We start from the raw sequence: 24648 nt of genomic DNA, 5'->3' as shown, positions 1-24648 counted from the left end.
TCTGTATAGTCAGGAGACTAGTTTGTTAGTGGCTTGTATGCATCACAGCATCTTCTCCTACTCTGTGACTTGTCTTTTCACCTTTTCTATGGTATCTTAAGAAACAGAAATCTTTCATTTTAGTGTGAATTTATCAATCTTTTGTGTTTATTGCTTTCTGTGTCTAAGAAAAATTTCCCTACCCCATGATCCTAAAAATATTATCTCTCACATCATCTCCTGCTGCCAGCCACTTTGCAAATAAATGTGGTAACAAATGTTTTGATCTCTACAGAACCAGTATGAAAAGCATAAAGAAGTAGAAGCAGCTCAGGGGGTAAAGATTCTTGGAAAAGACCTAGAGAAGACATTGGCTGGTTTACCCCTCCTGGTGGCTTATAAAGAAGATGAAATCCCAGTTCTTAAAGTAAGTTACTTAAAAATTTTTTTCCCTTCTAGAGTTATTGGAGTCCTGCTGGTGTGTCCGCAGGACACATCCTAGTAATGATGGATGAAGTGGGCACCTTTGTCTTTGTGAAGCTTTACCTGGAGGCTCATAGCAAATAGTTGATGCTTTTAGATTACTTCAGTTTGCACAGTCCTGTGAATTAACATAAGTAATATTTATATACACTAGAATTCTAAAATATACACTTTATTTAAATAAAAAATGAATCTAAGACCAGAAGTAGTTATGCATGTTTTTAGATGTCAGAATACGCAGACAAAACTCAAAATATTACAAGGAAGTAGGAGTCGTTTTAAAGCTTGTGTATGTGTCTGTAGGAGTAGATGCCCACTGGAGTCTAGCATAGTTTCCCAAAAGCAAACTTTGAGTTGATATACTCACTTGCCAAAGAGAAGATGGCTCTCTGTTCCTAGCATATTGGCTTATCTTGTGTCCTGGCAGCATCAAGTCACCGCCATCAGGGAATCAGTCCACCTTAGGGCCAGTGAGAAGAGGGCCAGCCTTCCTCTGCGGCCAGTCCCAGCTGTGGCATGGACTGCTGCATCCTTCATGGCTTGGATGTGACTGTCCTTATTCCTGGGGAAAATCTCTAAAGGAGCAGTGACAGAGGAAGAGGATGCTGAGGCATTTCAGGAAAGACATTCAAGCAGACTCTGTGGGCTTCCATAACACATTATATTTATAAAGTGCTTTTAACTTTGAAAAGATTATTTTTGTTTCATTCTGCTCACCTAGTCTACCTTATTTGCGAAGCACAGCAGAAGCTCAATAGATCTCAGTACTAGGAAGTGTAAGATAAAGGTGAAGTGTGGGACACAGCTCAGATTTGGCCCCCGAATCGCTGCCTCTTTTCTAGCACAGGTTCTGCTACGTCTTACTTTTTCTTAGCTTTGGTTTCCTATTTTCAGGTGAATACTTAATTTAAAAAAACAGAAATGTGGGCAGCCTGAGTGGCTCAGCAGTTTAGCGCCACCTTGGGCCCAGGGCGTGATTCTGGAGACCCGGGATCGAGTCCCACGTCGGGCTCCCTGCATGGAGCCTGCTTCTCCCTTTGCCTGTGTCTCTGCCTCTCTCTCTCTCTCTCTCTCTCTCTCTCTCTCTCTCTCTCTCCAATGAATAAATAAATAAAATCTTTTAAAAAAATGCAGCTTAATTCTAAGGCATTGCTGATAGAGATGCATTCACAACCTTGTCAAATTTAATTTCTTTTCAAGGATGAGTTGATCCATGAGTTAAAGCAGACGCTAAATGCTATCAAGTTGGAAGAAAAAGGAGTCTATGTTCAAGCATCTACACTGGGATCTTTGGAAGCTCTACTTGAATTTCTAAAAACATCAGAAGTGCCCGTAAGTAATCCTACCTGACTCTATAGGAGTCTGTGGTGGTTGTGGTTGGTGGTTCTGTTTCTTTTACTGGACACAGGCATTTAAGCTCAGAAATTCCCTTTCTACAGTATGCAGGAATTAACATTGGTCCAGTCCATAAAAAAGATGTTATGAAGGCTTCAGTGATGCTAGAACATGATCCCCAGTAAGTAATTTCTCTTCTGCTGTGAAGGCTTTCATATTACTCGTTGTCTTCAAACAGTCCTTCGTGACATACTCTGTGTTTCACCAAATGATCTTTATTGTGTTTGAACCTTTCAGGTATGCAGTAATTTTGGCCTTTGATGTGAGAATTGAACGGGATGCACAAGAAATGGCTGATAGTTTAGGAGTTAGAATTTTTAGTGCAGAAATTATTTATCATTTATTTGATGCCTTTACGAAATATAGACAAGACTACAAGAAACAGAAACAAGAAGAATTTAAGTAAGTTGGTGATTTTACTTACTTTGGGTCTTTGGCAATGAAGTGGTTAAGAATTACCAAATGCAGGCTGCTTCCACTATCCTGAAAGAGCATTCCTGTGAAACCTTCCATAAGCCAAAATGGCATAAAGGGAAGAAGCAATTACCATTAATTCATATGGGAAATTTTTGAACACTCCTAGGCTCAAACTATAATCTCTCTCATGCTTTTCTGCTATCTTAGGACACATCTTGATAGCAGATTTAAAAAAAAAAATTGAGGTGAAGGCCAATTGCTCATAGACAGACACAGCTACAGCAGCATGATAGTGAGATGCTGAGTGTGGTCCCTGTGAACAAGCTCAGCGGGGCCACTCTCTTTGGGGTACCCACTGACTCTTAATGGCTCACTGTAAAACAAATGCTAAGTGTTTTTGCTTTTTGCCTTTTTTCATAAAAGCAAAATTCTTCTCAGAGGTTAGAGAAAGCAGGTACTAATGTAGGTCTTAAAAGCAAGGTGGCAATAGGCAAACTTCAGACCCGTGGGGGACATCTGTGCAAGAAAGGTACGTGGACAGTAGAAGCGCATGGCATTTGCTCAAACAGAAGAGGCTGCATCCTGATGGAATGTATTAAAAATCATAAATTCTGCCCATCTGAGGCATTCCAGCAGTGTGTTAACAAAGCTCTGTAGCCTTTTAGTTTTTAGTTTTCAAATTGGCAGACGTGGGTCTCATCAATTGGTGAGTAGTTGCTAAAATCCTCTTGTTTGTGGAGTTCCTTATTTGGTATTACACAGGAAGGAAGGAACAATATGAGAATGTGGAAGGTGAGGGACTGAACTGAAGGGAAGTATTCTATCGGAAGAGAGCTTGCTTCTCCAGCTGACCTCACAGCTTGCCCCATGTAACATGGTGGCTCACTGCAGGTGCTGGACGAGTCAGCAGTGACCCTGACCAGGTCCCCCCCTCCTCTTGCAGCTCAGGGGATACAAGTAGTGAACACATGAGAAGTAGGGTAAGTGCCAAAGAGGGGAGGAGGAAAACCCTAATTCAGGGAAGAGACGTGACCAGCAGTGTGGCAGGGGGCAGCAGCTCAGCTCTGTAGGTCTCCCCTTCAAATAGGGATCTGGAGGGAATGAAGTGAGGTGTCCAGGCAGCAGGGCAGCCCTTGGGAGCAGCCACGTTGAGAATGATGGGGAGCAGTAGGAGATGGGGTCAGAGAAGTTGGTGGGACTCTGTATGGCCTTTAAGGAGGATCTCAGCGAGTCCATGAAGGCCCTTGTTGAGCTCCCAGTGTTCCAAGTAAGACAGAGGGTGGCTCAATTTGGGCTACATATTTAAAGTAGAATTGCCAGGTGAGTGTTAGGAGATTGAGATATGCTCACTTGAAATCATGAAACTGGGACACCCTGGGTGGCTCAGCGGTTGAGCGTTTGCCTTCGGCTCGGGGTATGATCCTAGAGTACCAGGATAGAGTCCCACATCGGGCTTCCTGCATGGGGCCTGCTTCTCCCTCTGCCTCTCTTTGGGGTGTATCTCATGAATAAATAAAATCTTTAAAAAAAAATCATGAAACTGGAAACGAAAAGACTTGGTTAGAGAAGACTGCTAGACACTGAAAGTATTCTGAGCACATGCTTGCTAATAAGCAGGAAAATAGTGGCCTTTTGGATCACCTGATTGGGGGACATGGTATGGAGAAAGTGGCTGTTGTTCCATGTCTGTGGTCCCCAGGAGACTGCCTGTGGGTTCCATCAAGGTTCTAAACTCCCATCTAAATTTAGGGGCAGGGCTCAGTGCTCCAGGGAGGCAGCTTTTTTAAGACTTGGGAAGCAACAGCATGGAGGGAGGGAAGGGAAGAAGATGGTGAGGGGATGAAGCATTCCAGGCAGGTGGCCTAGACCAGAACAGACACCACTGACCACTGTCAGCAGCGTCTTTCTTGCTCCTCTGGCACCCCCTGGGGGGTATTGCTTTTATCCAACAGAAGCCTCATACTTACTTGTATTTGTTTTTAATGTTTAAGTGGTTTTGTCAGCTTCATAATTTTTGGGTTTTCTTTTTTCCTTTTAGGCATATAGCAGTATTTCCCTGCAAGATGAAAATCCTCCCCCAGTATATTTTTAATTCTCGAGACCCAATAGTGATGGGAGTGACTGTGGAAGCAGGTCAGGTGAAACAGGGGACACCCATGTGCGTCCCTAGCAAAAATGTAAGTTCTCGTTGTACTTTGAAAACAAGTATGGTCTCTTAAAGGCGTAAAACGGGGAGTCCAGGATTGGCGACAAGCTCAGCTTGTCACCGTCTGTTTTATACCTCAGTACAAGTGCCACTGTTGATTCCTAGCACCAAGTATTATTGCTTCAGCAAATGAAAGTTGCAAGGTACTTTGAATTATTGCCCTTGTAAAAAATGTTTTAAAGTTTCAAGCCTGGGGAAAAGTTTATAGAATAACCAACACTCATTCCTTCCCTTGAGATTAGCGTCATACCTAAGAAAAATTGAGTTAATGTCCTGTAGTTTATAGTTCTCACATTTCCCCAGTTGTCCCAAATGTCTTTCCTAATGCCACCTGCCCATCTGGTCCCAGATCCCTTCAAGGGGCTTTGCTTTTGGTTATTACAGGTTTTAGTCCCAGTAGGAATAGCCCCTCCCATCCTTTCTGTAGAGTCCAGTTGTTTTGCAGATTATTTCTCAACTTGGATTTGTCTGATGGTTTCCTCCTCACTAGACAGAAGTTACAGTTGTTGGAACAGATACTGTATGCGCAGGTGTTCCCAAGCACCTCCTGCCCTGTCACACAGGCTTTCTTACTGTGGTGATGCCATCTTCCTTTCCTGGGGAAGGTGCTGTTGCCTCAGCACTGCCAATAGAAACACATCTGTCTCCCTTTGTAATCACTAAGTAATCTCTGGGGCACTTTGAGTACCTGTGAATATCCTGTTTCAACAGTCTGTATCCTGGTAGATTTAGTGATTGGTAATCCTTGCCTAAGGCAGTTATACAATGTTTGTAACATTGTGATCCCCACCCTCCACCTCCACCCCCACCCCCAACTTTTCATTAGGTACCTTATACACAGTCACTTTTTAAAAATAAAATTTGAAAAAAATAAAATTTGATGTTACCATCCAGTACTAGTATTTTTGAAACCCCAGTTCTCCATTCTGGTCAGCGGGAGCCCATTCAAGCTGGTTACTTCAGCACTTAACACACAGCACGTGGAGCATCTTCTTCCTTTATGGTGCAAGCTGTTCTGGGCTCATCTAGTACTTTCACTGCCCCACACCTGGTTCCTTTAGTGGGAAATGGCACTTAGAAGTCATCTGAGCACTAGGACTTACTTCCAGGAGCCATTGCTTTTATACCATTTCAGTGGACTAAGGACATTTGCTTGCAGCAATTATTTGTGGCTTTGTCCACATCAAAGCTCTTGGTTTCACTCTTACTCTCCTTTATCTCTTCACAAGGCAGGCAATGGAGTGGTTTTCTCCTGCATGGTCACTGAGCTCAGACCACTCACAACTTTGATCCTCTAACCTCAGCCTATGGGACCCCATGTGATGTGTCCCTGGCTGCCACCCTGACGTAATCCCCAATCCCCTTGCTCACCATACCGCCCGCTCCAAGCTCATTTCTAATTGAGAAGTGTTGTGCCTGCCATTCTCTCGCAATATGGCACCTGTAGTGTGAAAGGATAGGCAGTAGTAGTAAGCCACACTGGACTGACAGGGCACTTCCCAGGTTGTCTAAAGCACATGATCTTCACAGCCATCTTGTGAAGGCCAGGGGGGATGTGGTGGTGTCATTGCCTAGTTTCCCAGTGAGAAAACTGCAGTGATGAGTGCTAGAGAAGGTCACAGAGCCAGGGCTTTTAAACTGGCTCTTTTGCTCCAGTTTTTATTTCAGCTGTCCAGTTGCAGTGCCTGTGACTGGCAGGATTCCTCTGCTTACACTGCAGTTCTTATTTTACAGTTTGTTGACATTGGAATAGTAACAAGTATTGAAATAAACCATAAACAAGTGGATGTCGCAAAAAAAGGACAAGAAGTCTGTGTCAAAATAGAACCTATCCCTGGTGAATCTCCCAAAATGTATGGAAGACATTTTGAAGCTACAGACATTCTTGTCAGTAAGGTAAGTGTCTTCCTCAAAGTGGCCCATTTTAGGAAAGGGGTGGGGAAGAGGGGGGCGGTCAACTCTTCTCTGGCTACCTTTATGCACTAGCTGTGAGGGCTGGAAGTTTGGACCTGTGCACTCTGAGAGGATTAGCTGCTTGGGGCAGGTCTGTGAGGGGGCCCTGGCTTTGTTGAGGAAGGGGCCGCCTCGGTCCACTACTCCAAATAGGCAGACGAGCACTGCATTTAATCTTAGCTAAGGTTTCTTTTTAATGGGCAGTATCTGGTGACAGGCCCCGTGCTTGTCCTCGGCATGTAACGGTTACCCTGTTCCTGACCCTGTCTGTGCCTCGGGCTTGCAGATCAGCCGGCAGTCCATCGATGCCCTCAAGGACTGGTTCAGAGATGAGATGCAGAAGAGTGACTGGCAGCTTATTGTGGAGCTGAAGAAAGTATTTGAAATCATCTAATTTTTCCACATGGGGCAGGAAATTGGAATAAATGCAATATTATGTTGTAAAATCACCAAGAAAAACAAGACGGATGTATCTGGACACTGACGAACTTAAGTACGGAAGGAAAAAAATAGGTGTATAAAATGTTTTCCATGAGAAACCAAGAAACTTACACTGGTTTGACAGTGGTCGATTACATGTCCCCACAGTTCCAACGTGCCTGTTCACCTGCCCCCTCCTTTCCCGACCCTTCTCTACTGGCTGCTGTTTTAAAGTTTGCCCTAACCCAAATTTGGATTTTTATTACAGATCTAAAGCTCTTTCGATTTTATACTGATTAAATCAGTACTGCAGTATTTGATTAACCAAGCTTCTGCAGATTTTGTGATTCATGGGACTTTTTTGATGTAAGAAATACTTCTTTATTTATGCATATCCCTTCCCACGGTGATTTTTTTTTCCAGCATTCTTCTGCCATATGCCCTTAGGAATTTTTTAAAATAGAAAATTAGGCACTCTGATATCTCTTTATCTGCTTTGTGTGAAACCATGGTGTAAAGCGTAGCTGGCTGCTATTTACTGCTTGTATAGTCCTGAGAGTCCACTGTAATCAGCACAATTCTGAACTACCAATAAAGAAAACAGACATCCACCAGTGAGCTGTTAGGCTTCCATGCTAGCATAGCTTCTCTCCACGAGTCATCAGCTTTGGTGTATGTAATACCTTGTGTGCCAGCACACGTCAGTGTTAGAATTTTTGTACATCAATCTTGGTCTAGTTTGTCCTAGAAAATCCTATCATGCATATGTTCCCTGATGGGGCAGTCAGTAGGGAGCTGATGGGACTATTGGGGCTTGCTTAGTGCTCCTAAGCTGTTGCGGAGACATCATGATTTGTTGATAGCAGTAATTGGATTTAGCTAGTTTTCCAGAAGAGTGTGGCAAGTCCACATGAAATTTTCCCCACGGCAAGAAATCTGTTAGTGGGGGGATGAATTTTGGTCACAGATCTCTCATATTGGACTACCTATGTATATAGCACAGTGCTAAGGGCAGTGTGGGGTGTTTTGAAGAAATGTCCCCACGTATTCACTGGCACAGGATTATAAATTATATTTTTCAAGTATTATGGTATAGCATAATCTAGAAAATCTGTACCACTCTTCACTACTACTGAAGCTTCTCCAGGGATGGTAGAAGCAGAGATGAGACCGCTCAAACATCTGTGGGACATCATTTTCCCAGGAAAACCTTATTATTCAATTATGTGTGTGTTCTAATTTAAAATGTGTAAATCCCTCCACTTGGAAGAAGTAAAGAAGATTTTCTTAACATGCTCCTGTGTTCATGCTTGGGGACAAGAGTGATAAGATTATTTAGAGGCTTTACCCGGAACAAGTAGAATCCCAGTCTGGGACCTCTCAGGAATTTCAAAGCTTACTACGGAGCCTGTAACAATGGTCTGCTTGTAGGTTTCCTCAGCCTTTAAATAGAATTAGCAGTGCAGGATTTGCTTCCTAAAGGATTCACAAAAAGGAGCCTGTACAAAATATACATACAGTTCTTTATTAAACAACTGTAAACACTTCACTGTAAAAATCCATAAAACTTTATAAACAAACATTTTGTAAATAGAATCTATACTACAGTAAAAGAATTAACACAATTATTTACATGCAATACTGACAAATTTGGCACTTATTGAAAAGAAATGTACAAAACACTTGCTTAAAAACAAAATTTTAAAATTATAAAAACTCCAAGCATTACTATCATGCACTTTGCAAATACCTCACAAGCACTTATGGCACAGCTAGCAGAGAGCACCAGGCTCCCTGGTGATATTTATGTAACTTTTAATGTGCTTCCATAAGTTTGTTGTAAAACCACCTGAACGTTGTCAAGAATAAAGTCAAATGCCATGTTCCAAACCGATTCCACCGACTGCTGCATCAACCTAAAAGGTGGGTTAAGAAAAGACATCAGGTAAGATGATGGATTCCTCCTCCCACAAGAATCAGCTGAACATAAATCTTTAGGGTTTTAATGTTTTTATGTAAGAACCAATTTTGGCCAAACCCCTAGAATGCTCCAAAAGTACCTACTATGGTTTTAAGCCATATAAATCTCCAGGGGAACAATCTTTTGATTGTATTATGGCATTTCTTTGGGATCCAAAACATAGAGTATCCCGCCCAGAAGTGTAAAAGCTACTCTGCTTCCCCTCGAGTAGCTGTGTGAGATGCCTGATTTTCTTGTTCTGATAAAAATATCGAATAATTACCTTTTCATGTATTTTATAACTAGGTCCAGTTTTTCCAAATCTTTTTCCTCTATTAGATCAGTACAATATTTCACAACTTGCAGAATGTCTTCTTCCATTGGATCTAGAGAGGGGGGAAAAACTTCAAGTAAGGACCAGCCTCCTTTTAAAGACAGCTAGCTGCAGGCATAAAGGAGACTCGCATTTCTATTAAGCTCTCCCACTGACTTAGAGCCGTCAAACAAATGGTCTATAGTTAAGGCACTTTTCAAAGTCGGCCCCAGAGTTTGAAAGGTTAGAGGGTGGCTGGTTTTAGCCTACCAGATTTAGAAAAATGAGTTCCATTTCTACAGTCGAGTCTGTTCATGTTCTAAAATCTAGAACTGTTGTTATATCTCAGTCTGCGGCTGTCCCGCCGGCCAAGCCAACCTGAAATGGTAGTTATCCATTCTTTGAGCAAGGTCTTCACATCACTGAATTCAACAGCTCCTGCCAGGTTTGGTGCTGGGGGTCTCCCACAGCCAACCGGCTCAGGCTGCAAACCAGAGAGGCCTGGCACACCTGAAGTGGAACCAGAGAGTTCTCCCTGTTAAAGAAAACAAACGATAAAAAGTGCTGTATTTACGTAACAGCAAGTACAACATTAAAATCTGGTAAAAGAAGAGGTCAAAGTTTAAAGAGTATGAAAACTATTACCAGAGGTTTCTCAGAAGCAGGACCTTCATGTTTTAGAATCCCATCAATTAACTTCTGAGGACTCCCACAGGCCCCAGGCAGAGTTTTCACAGGACTATTAAGCAACTTGTTTTTCAAAGGACTCTGGATCTTTCTGGGGGGACTGATGGGATTTTTCTTCTTGTTTCGTTTCTTTTCTTTCACTGCTGCCGGTTTTAGCTGACGTAATGGATTCTTTGGCACTGTAAGAATACGAACGTGAGATTGTCAACAAAATATGTTCAGACAATACAAGTTCTTGTTCCTCCTTAAATATAGCCCCTATGCATGCGCGCACACATCCCAACACAGGCCCCTTAGCAAGACTGTGGGATGCAGTACCTGGCGATAAGCACAGGCTCTAGGGCTCCCACTACCTGTGCTCGTCACCTATTAAAATCTAGTCTAAAGAGGGGCCCATCAGGATTAAGTGGAAATTCAACAGGTGAAGGATAACAGTTCAGGCCATACTATAATGCTTGTTCAGACACTTCCACATTTTTTGTTTTAAACCTACACTGCTGGGATCCCTGGGTGGCTCAGCGGTTTAGTGCCTGCCTTTGGCACAGGGCATGATCCTGGAGTCCCGGGATCGAGTCCACGTCGGGCTCCCTGCATGGAGCCTGCTTCTCCCTCTGCCTGTGTCTCTCTGCCTCTCTCTATGTCTATCATGAATAAATTAAAAAAAAAAAATTTAAACCTACACTCTTTGATATATCAACCTATTTCTGGTAATAATTCAGACTTTTTCTGAAATGAAGGTGTTTTCCAGTCAAGAAGTTAGATACAAATCCAGCCAGGACTGTGACAACACTTGGCACATCATGTACTCGTTCCCTTCAATACAAAGAGCTCTTAGCTGGACCAGCAGCTCAGACTCCGGCTGTTACCTGCTGCAGTAACCACACTCTATGATCTCTTTTCTTGTCTTCAGTTGTTTCAGGTCCCTTCCCGGGCTTACCTGACGCGGTGGCCGGCTGCTGCTGAGCGGTGTTCTCCCCCTGCCTTTGTCTTTGATCATAAGCTGCCTTCAGCTCCTTCTGAAGCTCTGCAGGAAGTGCCGCAAACACCTCAGGGTCCACCTAGTGAGAAAGAGAAGGTTCAAAGTCAAACTGGAGTCGATGCTCTATTTTTCACAAAACAGATTTTGTTTTCAAATCATATTTCTCTGATCTGTGTGAATTCTTGAAAGGTCCTCAATATTGAAGCTCACTGTATCCTGGTTTTAGGGTGAGAATAAAAAAACTTACAGCTAAGAACTGACTTGAATAAAACCAAACCACAGCAGAACCATCCGGATAAGTAGCATTACTAGAAAACGAAAGGCAAAACACAAGAAGACAGGCTCACGGGCAGTATCTTTTTAAACACTAAACTTAAGACTGTCTTAGTGTCTCTAGTCTACAATTACAGATCTCTACCCAGATATTTCAAGTGTGGCCCAATGGTCACCACTGGGCAAGAAAGTAGAAACAATGTGTTGTACGTCTGGGTGGAGATTGTAAGCATCCACATACCACATGCTCCCTCTTCTCTGCCAGTCTGTCCTTTAGATGATGTAGCAGTGGATATGGTGTAAGCTACGGGGAGTGTAGGATCCAAAGGAAAAGCGGAAGTGAGACAGGTCCTGGGCTGCAGTAGGAAGGGTGAGCATAGTCAGGGTAGAAGGTCTGTAGTTTGACTTACCTGTGAAAATGCTGGAAGGGCTATGACATTAATTCCCTGCATCACTGTTAGATTCTTGAGGTTCTGGTATTTGTAACAAAACCGTCCCAACTGGTTGTGGCAAAATTCCTGTATTGCAGCCGTTTACTGGCTCTTTCCTTTTGTCGCCATGCAGCTCTCCTTGCTGAACACAGACCTGCTCTACTTGCTCCCGGAGATCAGGCGGAAGTGCTTCTAGAACAGACTGGTCGAGCTGTAAGATCCCACACGAGTCTGGAGTCACAGCATGCTCAGAGAGGAGGTTAGGACTGAATGCTAGCACATTCTGGATAATAAGCAAGAGGCTCAGCGGAGCAGGCTAGGAAAGCAAACCCTCCAAAGCAGCACACTTTCGGAAGGTCGCTGGCCTCTTGCTATCGCAGCCTGAGTAGTAGCAACACGTGAAGTCTGGGGAGGCAGCACCGCCAATCAGGCAAGTCCACACACAAGCCCAGACCCCACAAACCCGTGTCAACCTCGTATCTTGGACCCCACCCAGGGGGCAAGGGCCAACACCTAGGAGTGGGATCGCGGAGCCGTGGGTGAGAAGTTTACCTCTCACACAGTAGACTATCTGCCCCCAAATACAAATAAATCTGGTTCTGACAATACTGTGTTAGATAAGAGAGATTGTGGAAATCGCCCTTTCTCTAGCCTACATACCAGATTCCTCTGTGCACCTGTGCACTTCCATTTAGAAACCTGGAATCCCATTAAGCTGGCTAGGCCAACGTTCTACTTTGCCAGGAACAACTACTTTCGGATGACTCACTAGCATCCGGGACCCAGTGCAAAAGTATCAAGTGTCCCTTTCTGAGCCTTACAGCCAGCATGTGTGTTTCCTTCAGCCTCCTACTACGAAGTGGAGCAGGGAAATGGACTTTCCCGATATAGCTTAAAGTGCTATCTTACCGTGCAAGAAGCAAAAGTTCCAACAGTGTTCCACACTTACAGCACACACCAACAGAATTACTAGCTTACGTTAGGAAAATCGTTCACCCTACAGACAACCATTTGCAAATGCTGCAAGAAAAACCTTGGGCAGAGGCCCCTACAACTCACCACCAAAGCTGTATTGCTGAATAGAGTTAAATCCACATGATTACTGCCGCTACAAAGAGGTAAAGTGGTTACTGACTGGCAGTCTGCAGAACTGGCTTGCAACCATGTTCTACAACTTCCAAGAGTCACAGATCTTTGCCAAAAGCACCACCTTTCTCCTACCTTGATATTTCTCATTTGGAATTTGGTAACACTGTGATCTGCCCTTGATCTATCCTAACAGGTAGCCCTCTCCCCTTCTTGCCTATACTAACTAAAAATGTCTGCTTTTGCACTTAAATCATACGTAAAACTATAAAAATATACCTGGGAAGGTGACGGAACCTCTATACTCAGGTTAATTCTTGATTTTAAACTGATGGGAGAATGTAGACCATTCCATTTCCCTGAAGACTCGGCTTTGCTAGTAACTGGACTGACACTTGATGTCAGATGTGTAGAAAAAGATGGCAAGAAAGTGCAATTTCTAGAGGCGGAGGATATTTCCAGATCCATAGCAGCCAGAAATACTGAAAGTATAGAAAATACATAAAATAGCTTCCTCAGATCCTTAGGTATGGGATAATATGGATTACTTTAATACACTAAGTAAAATGAACTTATACTATTGATTCATCATAATCCAGAATGTCAATGTGTTCTTTAAGAGTCACATAGAGCCATGCCAGACAACTCTTGAATTAACTTATTAGGCCGCCTAAGGATAAAAGCAGCACCAAAACAAGAACCACACTGATGACCACTGACCTTCTTTGTGCTCCTCTTCGGTAGATTTCTTAGCTTTCTGAACTTGGAAGAGATCCAGGACAGAGTGTGACCCACCAGGAAAGTGGCCTGACTGAACTGATGGGCGACTGGGGCATGCAGAAGGGTTTGGATTGGTGGGAACCAACTGATTGACATGAATCCCAACCTAGAACCAGAAGTGAAAATGTGTTCCAGGAAAAGTGAAGCTAGAATATGAATTCAACTAAGCAAACTTCTCAGCTCTTTTTAAAAAGATCTTCTAGATCCTATTTCTAGAATAAAAGATTAGTGGAAACATTCAAACAGCCTTCTGTAGGATTTTTTACCAAAACTATTAACTAGCTAGTGAGCAGTTATTCACCTCAATCTTGGGGTATCCAATTCTATCCAAGTATATTGCAATCTCTTCAAAATAAAAAATCCAAAAAAGTTTAGTACTTTTATATCCCACTGAAGTTCTAATCAACTACATTTTTAACATTAAAAAAACCACAAGACCTCTATAAGAGGTGGTCTACTTGCAGTCTTCATTTATCATTTTTCTGTTTAAAATACTTTTCAAATAAATGGGTGTGGGTAGGGTGGGATGGGCAGTGCCCCAGGCATAGATAACTGTGCCCCCACACCACCAGAAAGCCTTATTATAACAGTATTTCAGGGAGAAGTTTTAATCGTGTCTGGCTTAGTAATTCTTTAATTCTTCCAAAAATGCCACACCAAGCCAGTGAGTTGATGAAATAACAAATGAAAGCCTTTCATTCACGTACATCTACACACACGGAACCTACTACAAAGGTTCATCCTTAAGAAAATTAAGGTTTTTACATTTTTGATACCCTCTCAACGTGTCCCAAAGGCATGTTTGTGTGCCTGTGGTAAATACTTCCTTCTGGAGCACCAAGAGACATAAGAATGAATTTGATTAAAAAAGACCTTAAAGGTATAAGATTTATTTGTAGTTCTACACTCCTCAGTCCCATCTACTTCTAGGGGAGTGAGAACAGAAAGCAGATAATATATGTAAAATAAGCCCTTGGTTAATTAAAAGATCTGTAAAAGTTCAAGGTACAAAATTATTCTAGGCAGGAAACAAAACGAGCTTTCAGAACAAATTTGAAAAATATCAGGTCAGGGATCCCTGGGTGGCGCAGCGGTTTGGCGCCTGCCTTTGGCCCAGGGCGCGATCCTGGAGACCCGGGATCGAATCCCACATCGGGCTTCCGGTGCATGGAGCCTGCTTCTCCCTCTGCCTATGTCTCTGCCTCTCTCTCTTTCTCTCTCTGTGACTATCATAAATAAATAAAAATTAAAAAAAAAATAAAAATATCAGGTCAGATGATAAAGTCAAGAATTTTTCAGTTTCTATCTTCCTGGTATTACTCTAAAGGAGCTGAAAATATGCACATAAACCGTCTGCCCCCCCCCCCCAAGCCATTCTTAGTTCAAGCCTTAAATGAGAAAAACATTATAGAAAGAAAGTCAGAATTTTAAAGTTATATACTTACCCCTCTCATATCCGATATATTTAGTTTCATTGTATGAAACATATTTAGTGTAGCTTTTCCAATTATCTTTGCACTATCTGTGGCCTGGTCAAGAGTTACGGTCCTGTAAGTGATAGAATTCACTTTTTTAAAGGAACAAAAGCTACCTCCTATATATTCACTGGTACCTCACAAGTACTGCATGGTTTAAAGATGTATAGGAAAGTCATAAAGAAAGTAACAAAGTTTAAATAATTAAGTACCAATATATAATCCTTAAAAATGAATGAGATGAGATAGTCTTCCTTCAAGGAAGCCAATAATCACAAATTAACTACACTGACAGACAGCAAGGAGTAAAAGAAAAATCATATAGAACATTGGGACTTTGAAATAGAGACAAAAAAGACCTGGCCAACTAAAAACAAATTGGAAAAAAAGTTTTTAAAAAGATGTAGTTAATGCCTATATATACAAATAACAATATTATGTTGCTACTAAAACATAAATGTAAATAGTGTTTTGAGATTGCTATGAAAGAATGATGAATCCCCCTGTCTTTATTTCACACAAATAAATACAGAAGAACTTTACTGAAAGCAAGATTTTTAGTAGACCATGGTGGTTTAATGCATTTATCTTCATATCCTTTCAGAACACCACTAAACTATCTTAAAATGACTTTTAAATAGCATAAACTCTTAAACAATAAAAATAAATAGCATAAACTCAAAAAATTGATTTAAAAATGGTCTTAAAATACAAGTAGGAGAGGAGACAAGATAGAGGAAAAATGTTAATCATAGTTTACATACTGAAAGCAAATCCGTAAATACTAAGTTACCAAATATGTCTGCTATGCCTAAAGCAAAGAGCCAACTTGAAATAAGCCAATTTATGCTACAGAACCTCAAAAACACTCGGTGATTAGAGATATCAGGTACCAGGGGAGGGATGGAGAATGTGCATGTGTGGCCAACCCCCTCCTTTGTAGGATGCACTATACACTGGATGATGTCGATGCTGAGAGCTAGGAGACCTCATGCGTGGCCAAGGGAGGTGGGAGGCACCTCACTCAAAAGATGTACACTCTTCTCACTCAGACGGCTCTTCCTATTAAGTAACTGGAATGCTAGCTGCCGTCTTCACATCTGCTCACCAACTACAGGCAGCAAATGGGAAGATCCCACAAGGGGCCTATTGATAAGCCTTAACAGCAAAGACCACAGATACAGCTGGTTGTGGTAACCAAAGATCAAGCCCTTCAACCACTCATCTATGATGACGCCCATTGGTCCATGTGTCCCACTGTGAATCTAGAGGTTCCAAATAAAACTTGAGGAGTTCACATATGAACAGTCAGCCACGAACTATCAGACAGATGGTGGAAGAAAAACGGCTAATATAAAAGCAGTCAAAAGAGAAGAATTGGGAGAAAAAATTACACAGGAAATAGAAGAATATTTAAGAGATAAGAGAATGTGGCATCTGTGAAGTAACATATTTAAATGTCCAAAGAATTAAGAAAAAAGTTTAAAATGTTAGAAATAAACTAATATTGACGAAGTTACCTGGCACAGTAAGGCCAAATAAAATTTAAGAGCCCCTGAATTAGAGTTCTGAAAGTTCCAGAAAAAACAATCTGTACAGAATAGGCAATCAAAAGAGCACTAAACGGGCAGCCCGGGTGGCTCAGCGGTTTGGCGCCACCTTCAGCTCGGGGCCTGATCCTGGAGACCCGGGATCCATTCCTGAGTTGGGCTCCTGCGTGGAGCCTGCTTCTCTCTCTGCCTCTGTCTCTGCCTCTCTCTCCCTCATGAATAGATAAATAAAAATCTTAAAAAAAAGAAAAAAAAAAAAGCACTAAGCTTCTCAAGAGTAATCCTGAGAAAAAGGTGACAATGGAGTCTAAGCAAATGTAACTTCAGAACTACTGAGCATGCAGATAGGCAGATTCAAAACAATTCACACCCATGCATTCATTCATTCTCACTAGGTACTAGCAGAATGACACCAGGAATCCAGGAAACAAGGGTCTTGTGGCAATCACAGAAAAGGGATACCCTGTGCCCCCCACTCTGCAGTATGGTTTGAACTAATCTAGATCTCACTGGCATGCTGGGGGCCCCAAGAGAGCAGTCCAAGAATAAAGATCAAGCCAGTTGATTAACTTGTGCTGAAACACAAGAGAAGGGAATGTGGGGACACAGTGGGGAGTTCACAAAAAAGCCAACAAACCAAAACAAGATGCTCAGTAAGTGCAGAACAAACAAGTTCCACAAAGAAGGGAATGTGGTTGTAGCGGACATGTGGTCAGCCCCAGGAGGCGTGCAAACAGGAACAGGCAATGGAAGAGAAGCCGTGCAAGGGACTGTGTGTGTGTGTGTAAAAGAAAACTTTCCCTATGTAATAAGCCACAGATCTCAGTGTACCTGTGGCTCTTTGATAAGCAATTAAAAATGTGTCCTTAAAAAAAAAAAAAAAAATGTGTCCTTCCTCTACAGTATTAGAACATCAGAGTCTAGGCAGCACATGACTGCCACGTAGCTTTGACAAGAGGTCACAGAATCATGGAATGTGGAGTACCACTTAATAGGGACTATAGCAGAGGCTTGGAACTTTTTCTGTTAAGGGCCAGGAGTAAACTGCCTATGCTTTATGGTCCCTCTCACAGTCTTCACTTTTCACAAACTACTATAAAAATATCATTCTTGGCTCATGAAAACCACATGAAAAGAGGTCCAAGGCTGGATATGGCCCACAGGAAACAGTGTGTCAACCAGGGAAGTAGAGGAAATATATGGTCAGTGTTAGCATATTTCATAATCCCTCACCTAAAGCATTCCTCATACAGTTAAAACACCACGAAATGTTAGGTTGAAGTTAATGGTTTAACAAATGATCTGTATGTTGGTAACATTTATAAAACTACACCTGTTTTGATTAATCATGTGCTCTTTTTTATCATGTTCTCTAAAGTAAGTATTTTAAGGGCACAGCAAAATGTACACTTGGCCACTAGCTATGCATTGTAGATGGTGAACTGTCCTGTGGTGACTAAACAATGAGTCCTCACCATATTACAGATGAATGCTGAAATATTTATGGAAGAAATAAGATGGGATCAGAGATCTGCTTCAAAATTATCGGGAAAAAGGGGAGGAAGGATGGTATCAGAGAAGCTGACAGCAACTACTGGAATCAAGTGATGGGTTCGTTCAGTCTACTGTTCTTTCTACTATTACATATGTTTTAAATTTTTAATTTAAAAATTAAAAATAAACTTTTTAAGTTTAGGACAAAAATGGAACTAATACCAACAACAGCAAGCAGATAATGTGCTTATAAAAAGGCTGAAAATTATCCTTCAACTGGGGGCAGGCAGGATAAAGTATAATTAATTTTAGTTTTTTTTTAATGTAAAAATTACATTTTTAGAGTACCTGGATTCTCCAAAAAGGACCAAATGAAGGTTCATTATCTTATTAAGGGTAGAGAGAGAGTGAACCCCCAAAATACACAATGCTAAGTAACTATAAGATATTTAAAAACACATACACAACAAAAAAATAATAATAAAATAAAAATAAATAAAAACACATATACAAAAAGAAGAAACTCTACTGCCAGTTCTCTTTTCAAAGAAAAATCATTTAATTTTTGGATGATCTTTTTCCCATGTACCTTGAACATATCAAGTTCCAGGTTACATTTCCAAAAAAGTATTAATAAAGTAGATCTGATTTTCCAATAGAAACCACGTGTAAAGAGATCATTCTATTCCAGAGTTAGGGCTAACAACCAACTTATTATAGAAATGATCACTAACACAATTTATCACTTGAAATACAGGTATATCAAAATGTTCATTAAAATAGGAAAACAGGGGATCCCTGGGTGGCGCAGCGGTTTGGCGCCTGCCTTTGGCCCAGGGCGCGATCCTGGAGACCCGGGATCGAGTCCCACATCGGGCTCCTGGTGCATGGAGCCTGCTTCTCCCTCTGCCTGTGTCTCTGCCTCTCTCTCTCTGTGACTATCATAAATAAATAAAAGTTAAAAAAAATAGGAAAATAAACAGTTAAAGATTACCAACTACAGGGGCAGCCTGGGTGGCCCAGTGGTTTAGTGCTGCCTTCAGCCCAGGGCCTGATCCTGGAGTCCTGGGATCGAGTCCCACCATCAGACTTCCTGCATGGAGCCTGCTTCTCCCTCTGCCTGTGTCTGCCCCTCTCTCTCTCTCTCTCTCATGAATAAATAATAAAATCTTAAAAAAAAAAGATTACCAACTACATAAAAACATATTTTATAAATATGTTGTCTCAGGTATAATTTATGAACCTTGTTTTCATGGTGAATACATGCGTGAATGACAAAGCTGGACACTGCCTGTGAACAGTCCTCTTGTGACTGGCCAACAGCACCATACACACAAATATTATTTCCACAGTTGGCATAAGCTACACTTAACAAAACTGGTTTTTTGCTTTTGTTTTTTGGGTTTTTTGTTTTTTTTTTTTTAAATACAATTCCTTACGTGTAGCTTTCAGGGTCAGAAATTTCAAAGCTTTGGTGGATCTGACAGATAAAATACAGTGTACCGTTGGTATATTGGTATATAAAATGGCACGCAAAATTATTTTCATATTGGTCACAAGCTTTACATGAAGTTATTTTCTTTTTTTAAGATTTTATTTATTTGGGATGTCTGGGTGGCTCAGTGGTTGAGCGCCTGCCTTTGGCCTAGGGTGTGATCCCGGGATGCTGGATCGAGTCCCACATTGGGCTCCTTGTGGGGAGCCTGTTTCTCCCTCTGCCTGTGTCTCTGTTTCTCTCTCTCTCTGTGTCTCTCATGAATAAATAAATAAAATCTTTAAAAAAAAAGATTTTATTTATTTGAGAGAGAGTGTGAGAGAACACAAGCAGAGGGCACAGAGCATAAGCAGGGGGAAAGGCAGAGGAAAAGAAAGAAGCAGACTCCCCACTGAGCAGGGACGCTGACACAGGGCTTGATCCCAGGACCCTAGGATGTCCTAGGGTCAGATGTCCAACTGACTGAGCCACCCAGGTGCCCTGACATGGGTGGCTCATGGGTGGCTCAGAACATGAAGTTCTGTATTAACAGTCCTCACATTTAAAAAAAACAAAAACAAAACAAAAACAAAAAAAAAAAACTTTTAAATGCTTTCTACCAGTTTGTAGAGACTATAATAATTATTCATTTCAGAAACAGAAACTATACCTCCCTAAGTAAAGTAAATGTCTCATTAAAATCATTTTCTGAATCACCATACTGTCCTTTCCCTCCAGACCCTGGCGCCACTCACAACTGTTGCCACCCTTTTCTTCTGTCTGTGCACAGAAGTTCACGGCCAAAAGACTCCCTCTGAAGGTCAGGCATACAGGTTCCTATGACTAACGGAACCTGAAGGCAGTGAACAATGGCAATGGCCTTGGGCTAAATATCTGGTAACAGATCTTTTATTCAGACTCTTCCTTGCTTTTCTTCTTTTTCTATTAATTATAATAAACTAACCAAAATATCAATTAGCCAAACTCCTTTTATACATAAGCTTACCTGGTGATGTTGTCACAAATCCCATGGCCTCCAAATTTTGCAGTTTCTACTGGGGCCCCAGACTTTCGCACCATGACCTTGAGCGTCAGGCGTTTACCCTTTACATGGGCAGCCTCAAGTCGTCGCTGAATTTCTTCTGAAAGATTCAGAAGAAAAGCTTCCGCTTCTTTTGGCTATGGAAAGAAAAACAGAAAAACTTCCACGCTATTTTCCTACACACTGAACAATTCTCAAGTACTTTCACTTTCAAAATCAAACATGTATACTATTTAAATCCCACTAGGGGTCTACTAAAAACAAACATTCTGCAAGCTGCAGGAATAACAGAGTAAAGTCTTAACTTCAAGCATCCAGAGTCTATGGGCTGGAGAAATGGGACTATGTGAAAAGATAAATAACAGGAAATAAATAGATAAAACTTGTGAAGAGTTAAGTTTTACCTGGGTAAACCTTATTCCATAGTTGATCTCAGCTGAAATAGATTTTCTTTCCTTTTCCGTTCGAACTGGTCTATCATCCAAACCTCGGCAGAACCGATAAAGCATCTGACCTGTTTTGGGACCAAATTCTTTTTGGAGTTTTGCCATTGTCATATATTGCAAGTCTCCACAAGTTTTAATTCCCAAAGAGTTCAACTTAGATTCCATCGAACGTCCAACTCCTAGAAAAAGGGATACATATAGTTCTTTAATTCTGCACAAAAACCATTAAAAACAATTTAGCAATGTGAAATAATGATCATTCATAGACAAAACAACTAGTTTAAAATAATCTCCCTTAAAATTTTTAAGTGACATACTGAAGCAGCTCATAGACTAAAGAATTTTTTAGTGCAAATGCTAGCAAAGTTATTTCTAGGATCTACTCAATTTGAGCTCCACATATAGGTGAACCTTCTCAAATATGTGTAACTGACTTAAGTTCATCAGTTACACTGACTATATACACTATATACACTGACTATATAATAAAGAATGCCATCTTTATTACTGAGTAATATCAAGATTTCCATCTTATTTGAAAAATCAACTAATGAACTTACAGACTTCTTTAAACGGGCCTACAGTATGACCTACATGTGAGGGGACTCACAACTGTTAGGGATTCTACTACAATTTCGGTGATGGCCAAACTTTACAATAGTTTCAGCCTCATTTTCTATGAATGGAAACTACACAAGAACTTATGACACAGATCCAAACCCAAAAACGTTACTGCTGTCATAACTGGACAAAGTGACCTGGGAATAAAGATTCCTAAGCAGAGGGTGGGTAGAGGGAGCAAGACAGATTCCTTTTATCAATGAAGTTTATCTCCTTGATGAGGTCTCAACCCTCCTACAGCTGGGCCAGCATGCAGCACATTCCCTGTGATCTTCTCTTCCAGATGCCAGGTTTGAGCCTCACCTAGAGGGTACTGATGAGTTCTGTCACCCTCAATTTGCCCAAAATCTTAACAAAGGTACACATATCTAGAAGAGATACTGAAAAGTAACCCAGGGAAACTCAAATTCTTATCAAAATGGTCTGCACACTATCAAACCAGTAATTTCCACCAATGAGGAAGAGTGTTTCCAGTCTTCCACAGGATCGTGAGAAAGAGCTCAGAGTAAAGTCGGCTATATTCTGCTAATCACTCGATTATCATTCTTCTAATGGCTGTTCTCTGAATGGTCTTCAGTAGAAGGACACTACACTAGTCCAGGTTCTGCCAGGACAACCTCTTGAAGCACTTACATATGACACAAGGTTGGGAGACTATCAACTTTACACAGAAGATGTATGGCCCTAGAGGTGGACAAGACAAGTTTAAACCAAGAAAAGCTATTCCCTCATGGATCTAGATGAATGGTATTAAGGGCACTGCCTCCCATGTGTGCCATTTTAAAGTTCAAGTAAGAACAGAGAATAAGAAAGAATACCACAGTCGGCTTTAACATCAAAATTGGTCAGAGGAATACCATTTACAAAAAGGTGAAATTCTAAGTGAAATCCATCTGAATATTTTTCAAGGCAGAGAGGAGAAACATAAGGTAAGAAGCAAATCATAGGCTGGCCAAAGTCAGACACTCTACACACTATTTATGTTCAGGAAAGGTGGGGTATTTTTTTTTGGGGGGGGGGGTCTCTGTTGCCCCACTCTCAAACTGTGATCACGATATCTCCTTTAGAGATCTGGAGAACTCATACATCTCATGGACTTGAAAAATCAGCAAGAGACAACAATCCTGGATTGATTCTATGTGTGCTGGGGTGGGGCAGGAGAAAAACCTAATGTTTTTAAGAGTATCTTCAACACAGTGGAAGAGAATTATTATTTGCTAGTAGGTACAAAAGGCTATCATACTAAATAACACCAAATGAACCTAATCAACCTAATCTAAGTAAACTGTCCCTCTAGGGAGGACAGAAAGACCCCGTCCACTGCAAGCTCACCTAACAAAATGAAATGGGCCTGAAGTCGAGCAGCAGAGGGAGGCACGTGGGCGGAGGGGGGTCTACCTCTAATCCGTACTATGCTGGGGGCGGGGGGGGGGAGGAAAAATTCATCAGCAGCAAAACAGGGGTCACTGGTTTAACTGACTGCATCATGTAAGCATTTATTAGAGACAGTGGCACCTCTAAAGACAAAGTAACAGGGTCTTTACCGTCAACTTGAGTGCATCGACGGAAAAAGGAAAAAGTGAAGGAAAATATGTTAGCTTAGGACCCAGTCTCTGAGAAGGAGAGGAGGAAAAAAAATAAAAGATGTGGAAGCTCTGGTCAAGCCACTGGGACAGACTTTGTCCTTGAAGGGGAACTATTACACTAAATCAAAAATAGCCAGAAATGTCTCCCCTGGCAAGCAGACTTGACAGTACAGCGGACACAGAAGAATAAAATTTCAAAGAATCAGGTTTTCACCATCTAAATTAGCACTGCCCAGAACTTTCTGTGATGATAAAAATGTTCTCCATCTGTGCTGTCCAATCCAGTAGGCACTTGCTATGTGTGGCTGTTGAGCACCAAAATGGGGCTAGTGCAAATGAGGAACCAAATTTTAATTTTATTTGACTGTAATTAATTTAACTTTAAATTTTACTAGCTTCACTTAAAGATCAAGGCAGATCTTTATGTAGGGCTACATGGCCGTGGTGTTTCTTTGAGATGGCTAAAGAGATGGCAACCACAGGCTAAGAGCCCAAACTCAGGGTTGGCTGAACCAGATGCAGAAGGGCCTCAAGGTAAGGGCATATGCATGAGTTGAAAGGCCAGGCAAAGAACCAAAACTCCCAGGAACAGTTATTGTATTTAAATAGTAGGGAGGATCCTTTCTTTCATTAAACAGATCTCCTCACATAATTTGTTACAATATATAATCATCATTCTGTAGAGTCCCCTAAAACATAAACTTACTAGTAATGCGTTTTCTACTTCTCATGTAGCTACAATCATTGTGAATATTGTCCTAGACACACTGTGTGCCAAGTAAAGATTTATGGGCACAGAGGGCCAGAGAGAGCTTGTAGAGGACAACAGGTCAGGTGTATTCATCCTGAGTTTCTTCTGGCTATTGGTTAGAGAGCAAAATTTCCCTAAAGCATGTTTTACAAGATGTTAACAGGCACTATATATTCATCTTCAAATATTTGGGAAATTGCTACTTTTTAACAAAGATAAATAGGTTACTTTATATTTTAAAAATTCTCAACTTTTACTTTGTGGGCCCTCCACCAGGGATGCTTCCCTTATGCACGTGAAATCTTTTTTTAATGGAACAGCCTGCATTCTATAAGAGCACACTTTGGAAAAAGATGGTTACACTGCCATCTTCAATACAGGCCTAACAATAGCAAAAGGTGACATTGTGTGTGCCTGAAAGGTTCGAAATCTGATTAAGAATTTGGGAATTTGATAAAAGTCAACAGACATCACATGAAGAATTTTGGGGTGATACAATCTGGTTTTGAAGGAGAGAGGAGGCCACACAGGAAGGTGGCTTGCCAGAGGGAACTAATCTGGCTGCCTTCCCACCATATTCCAGGCATCCCTTAGGGAATTCAAGGCTTAAGAATCTGACCAGGACACAGAATTTCACATTTGCCCTTCAAGAAATAAAGCCCCTCTAGCCAGCAAGCAAACTAAAGTGAAAGGTTAAGATTACTAGGTTCAGGAACTAAACACTGTGTGTAAAAACAACAAACACACCACCAAACCAAACAAAAATGATTCAGTTTAAAGACGGGGTTACAGACTGAATTGAGTCTTCTTAAAATTCGTATGTTGAAATTCTAATACTCGATACCTC

The 24648-nt window shown here is 41.3% G+C and overlaps 2 protein-coding genes across 4 annotated transcripts in view; one reads left to right on the top strand and one right to left on the bottom strand.

Annotated features, from left to right (window-relative positions):
- Window positions 1-8146, top strand: part of EIF5B (eukaryotic translation initiation factor 5B) — a 95252-nt gene extending 87106 nt beyond the window's left edge. For all 3 annotated transcript variants that reach the window (XM_038551019.1, XM_038551018.1, XM_038551020.1), the window contains exons 18-24: window positions 275-406; window positions 1663-1794; window positions 1902-1978; window positions 2095-2259; window positions 4313-4451; window positions 6215-6376; window positions 6720-8146. In XM_038551019.1, coding sequence (XP_038406947.1) covers window positions 275-406; window positions 1663-1794; window positions 1902-1978; window positions 2095-2259; window positions 4313-4451; window positions 6215-6376; window positions 6720-6827 — 915 coding nt within the window. In that variant the 3' untranslated portion in view covers window positions 6828-8146. The remainder of the gene's footprint in view (window positions 1-274; window positions 407-1662; window positions 1795-1901; window positions 1979-2094; window positions 2260-4312; window positions 4452-6214; window positions 6377-6719) is intronic.
- A 211-nt stretch (window positions 8147-8357) lies between these two features.
- The window catches only part of REV1 (REV1 DNA directed polymerase), a 96453-nt gene continuing 80162 nt past the window's right edge, over window positions 8358-24648 (bottom strand). Inside the window, 12 exon segments of the mRNA XM_038551017.1 lie at window positions 8358-8769; window positions 9097-9199; window positions 9505-9661; window positions 9772-9992; window positions 10751-10871; window positions 11476-11511; window positions 11513-11707; window positions 12862-13064; window positions 13303-13468; window positions 14808-14910; window positions 20362-20534; window positions 20802-21022. Coding sequence (XP_038406945.1) covers window positions 8658-8769; window positions 9097-9199; window positions 9505-9661; window positions 9772-9992; window positions 10751-10871; window positions 11476-11511; window positions 11513-11707; window positions 12862-13064; window positions 13303-13468; window positions 14808-14910; window positions 20362-20534; window positions 20802-21022 — 1811 coding nt within the window. The 3' untranslated portion in view covers window positions 8358-8657.

The sequence above is a fragment of the Canis lupus genome, chromosome 10, assembly GCF_011100685.1.
Source record: "Canis lupus familiaris isolate Mischka breed German Shepherd chromosome 10, alternate assembly UU_Cfam_GSD_1.0, whole genome shotgun sequence".
NCBI classification, from domain to species: Eukaryota; Metazoa; Chordata; class Mammalia; order Carnivora; family Canidae; genus Canis; species Canis lupus.
The sequence above is the reverse complement of the archived record's forward strand: the minus strand, read 5'-3'. Positions and strand labels throughout refer to the sequence as shown.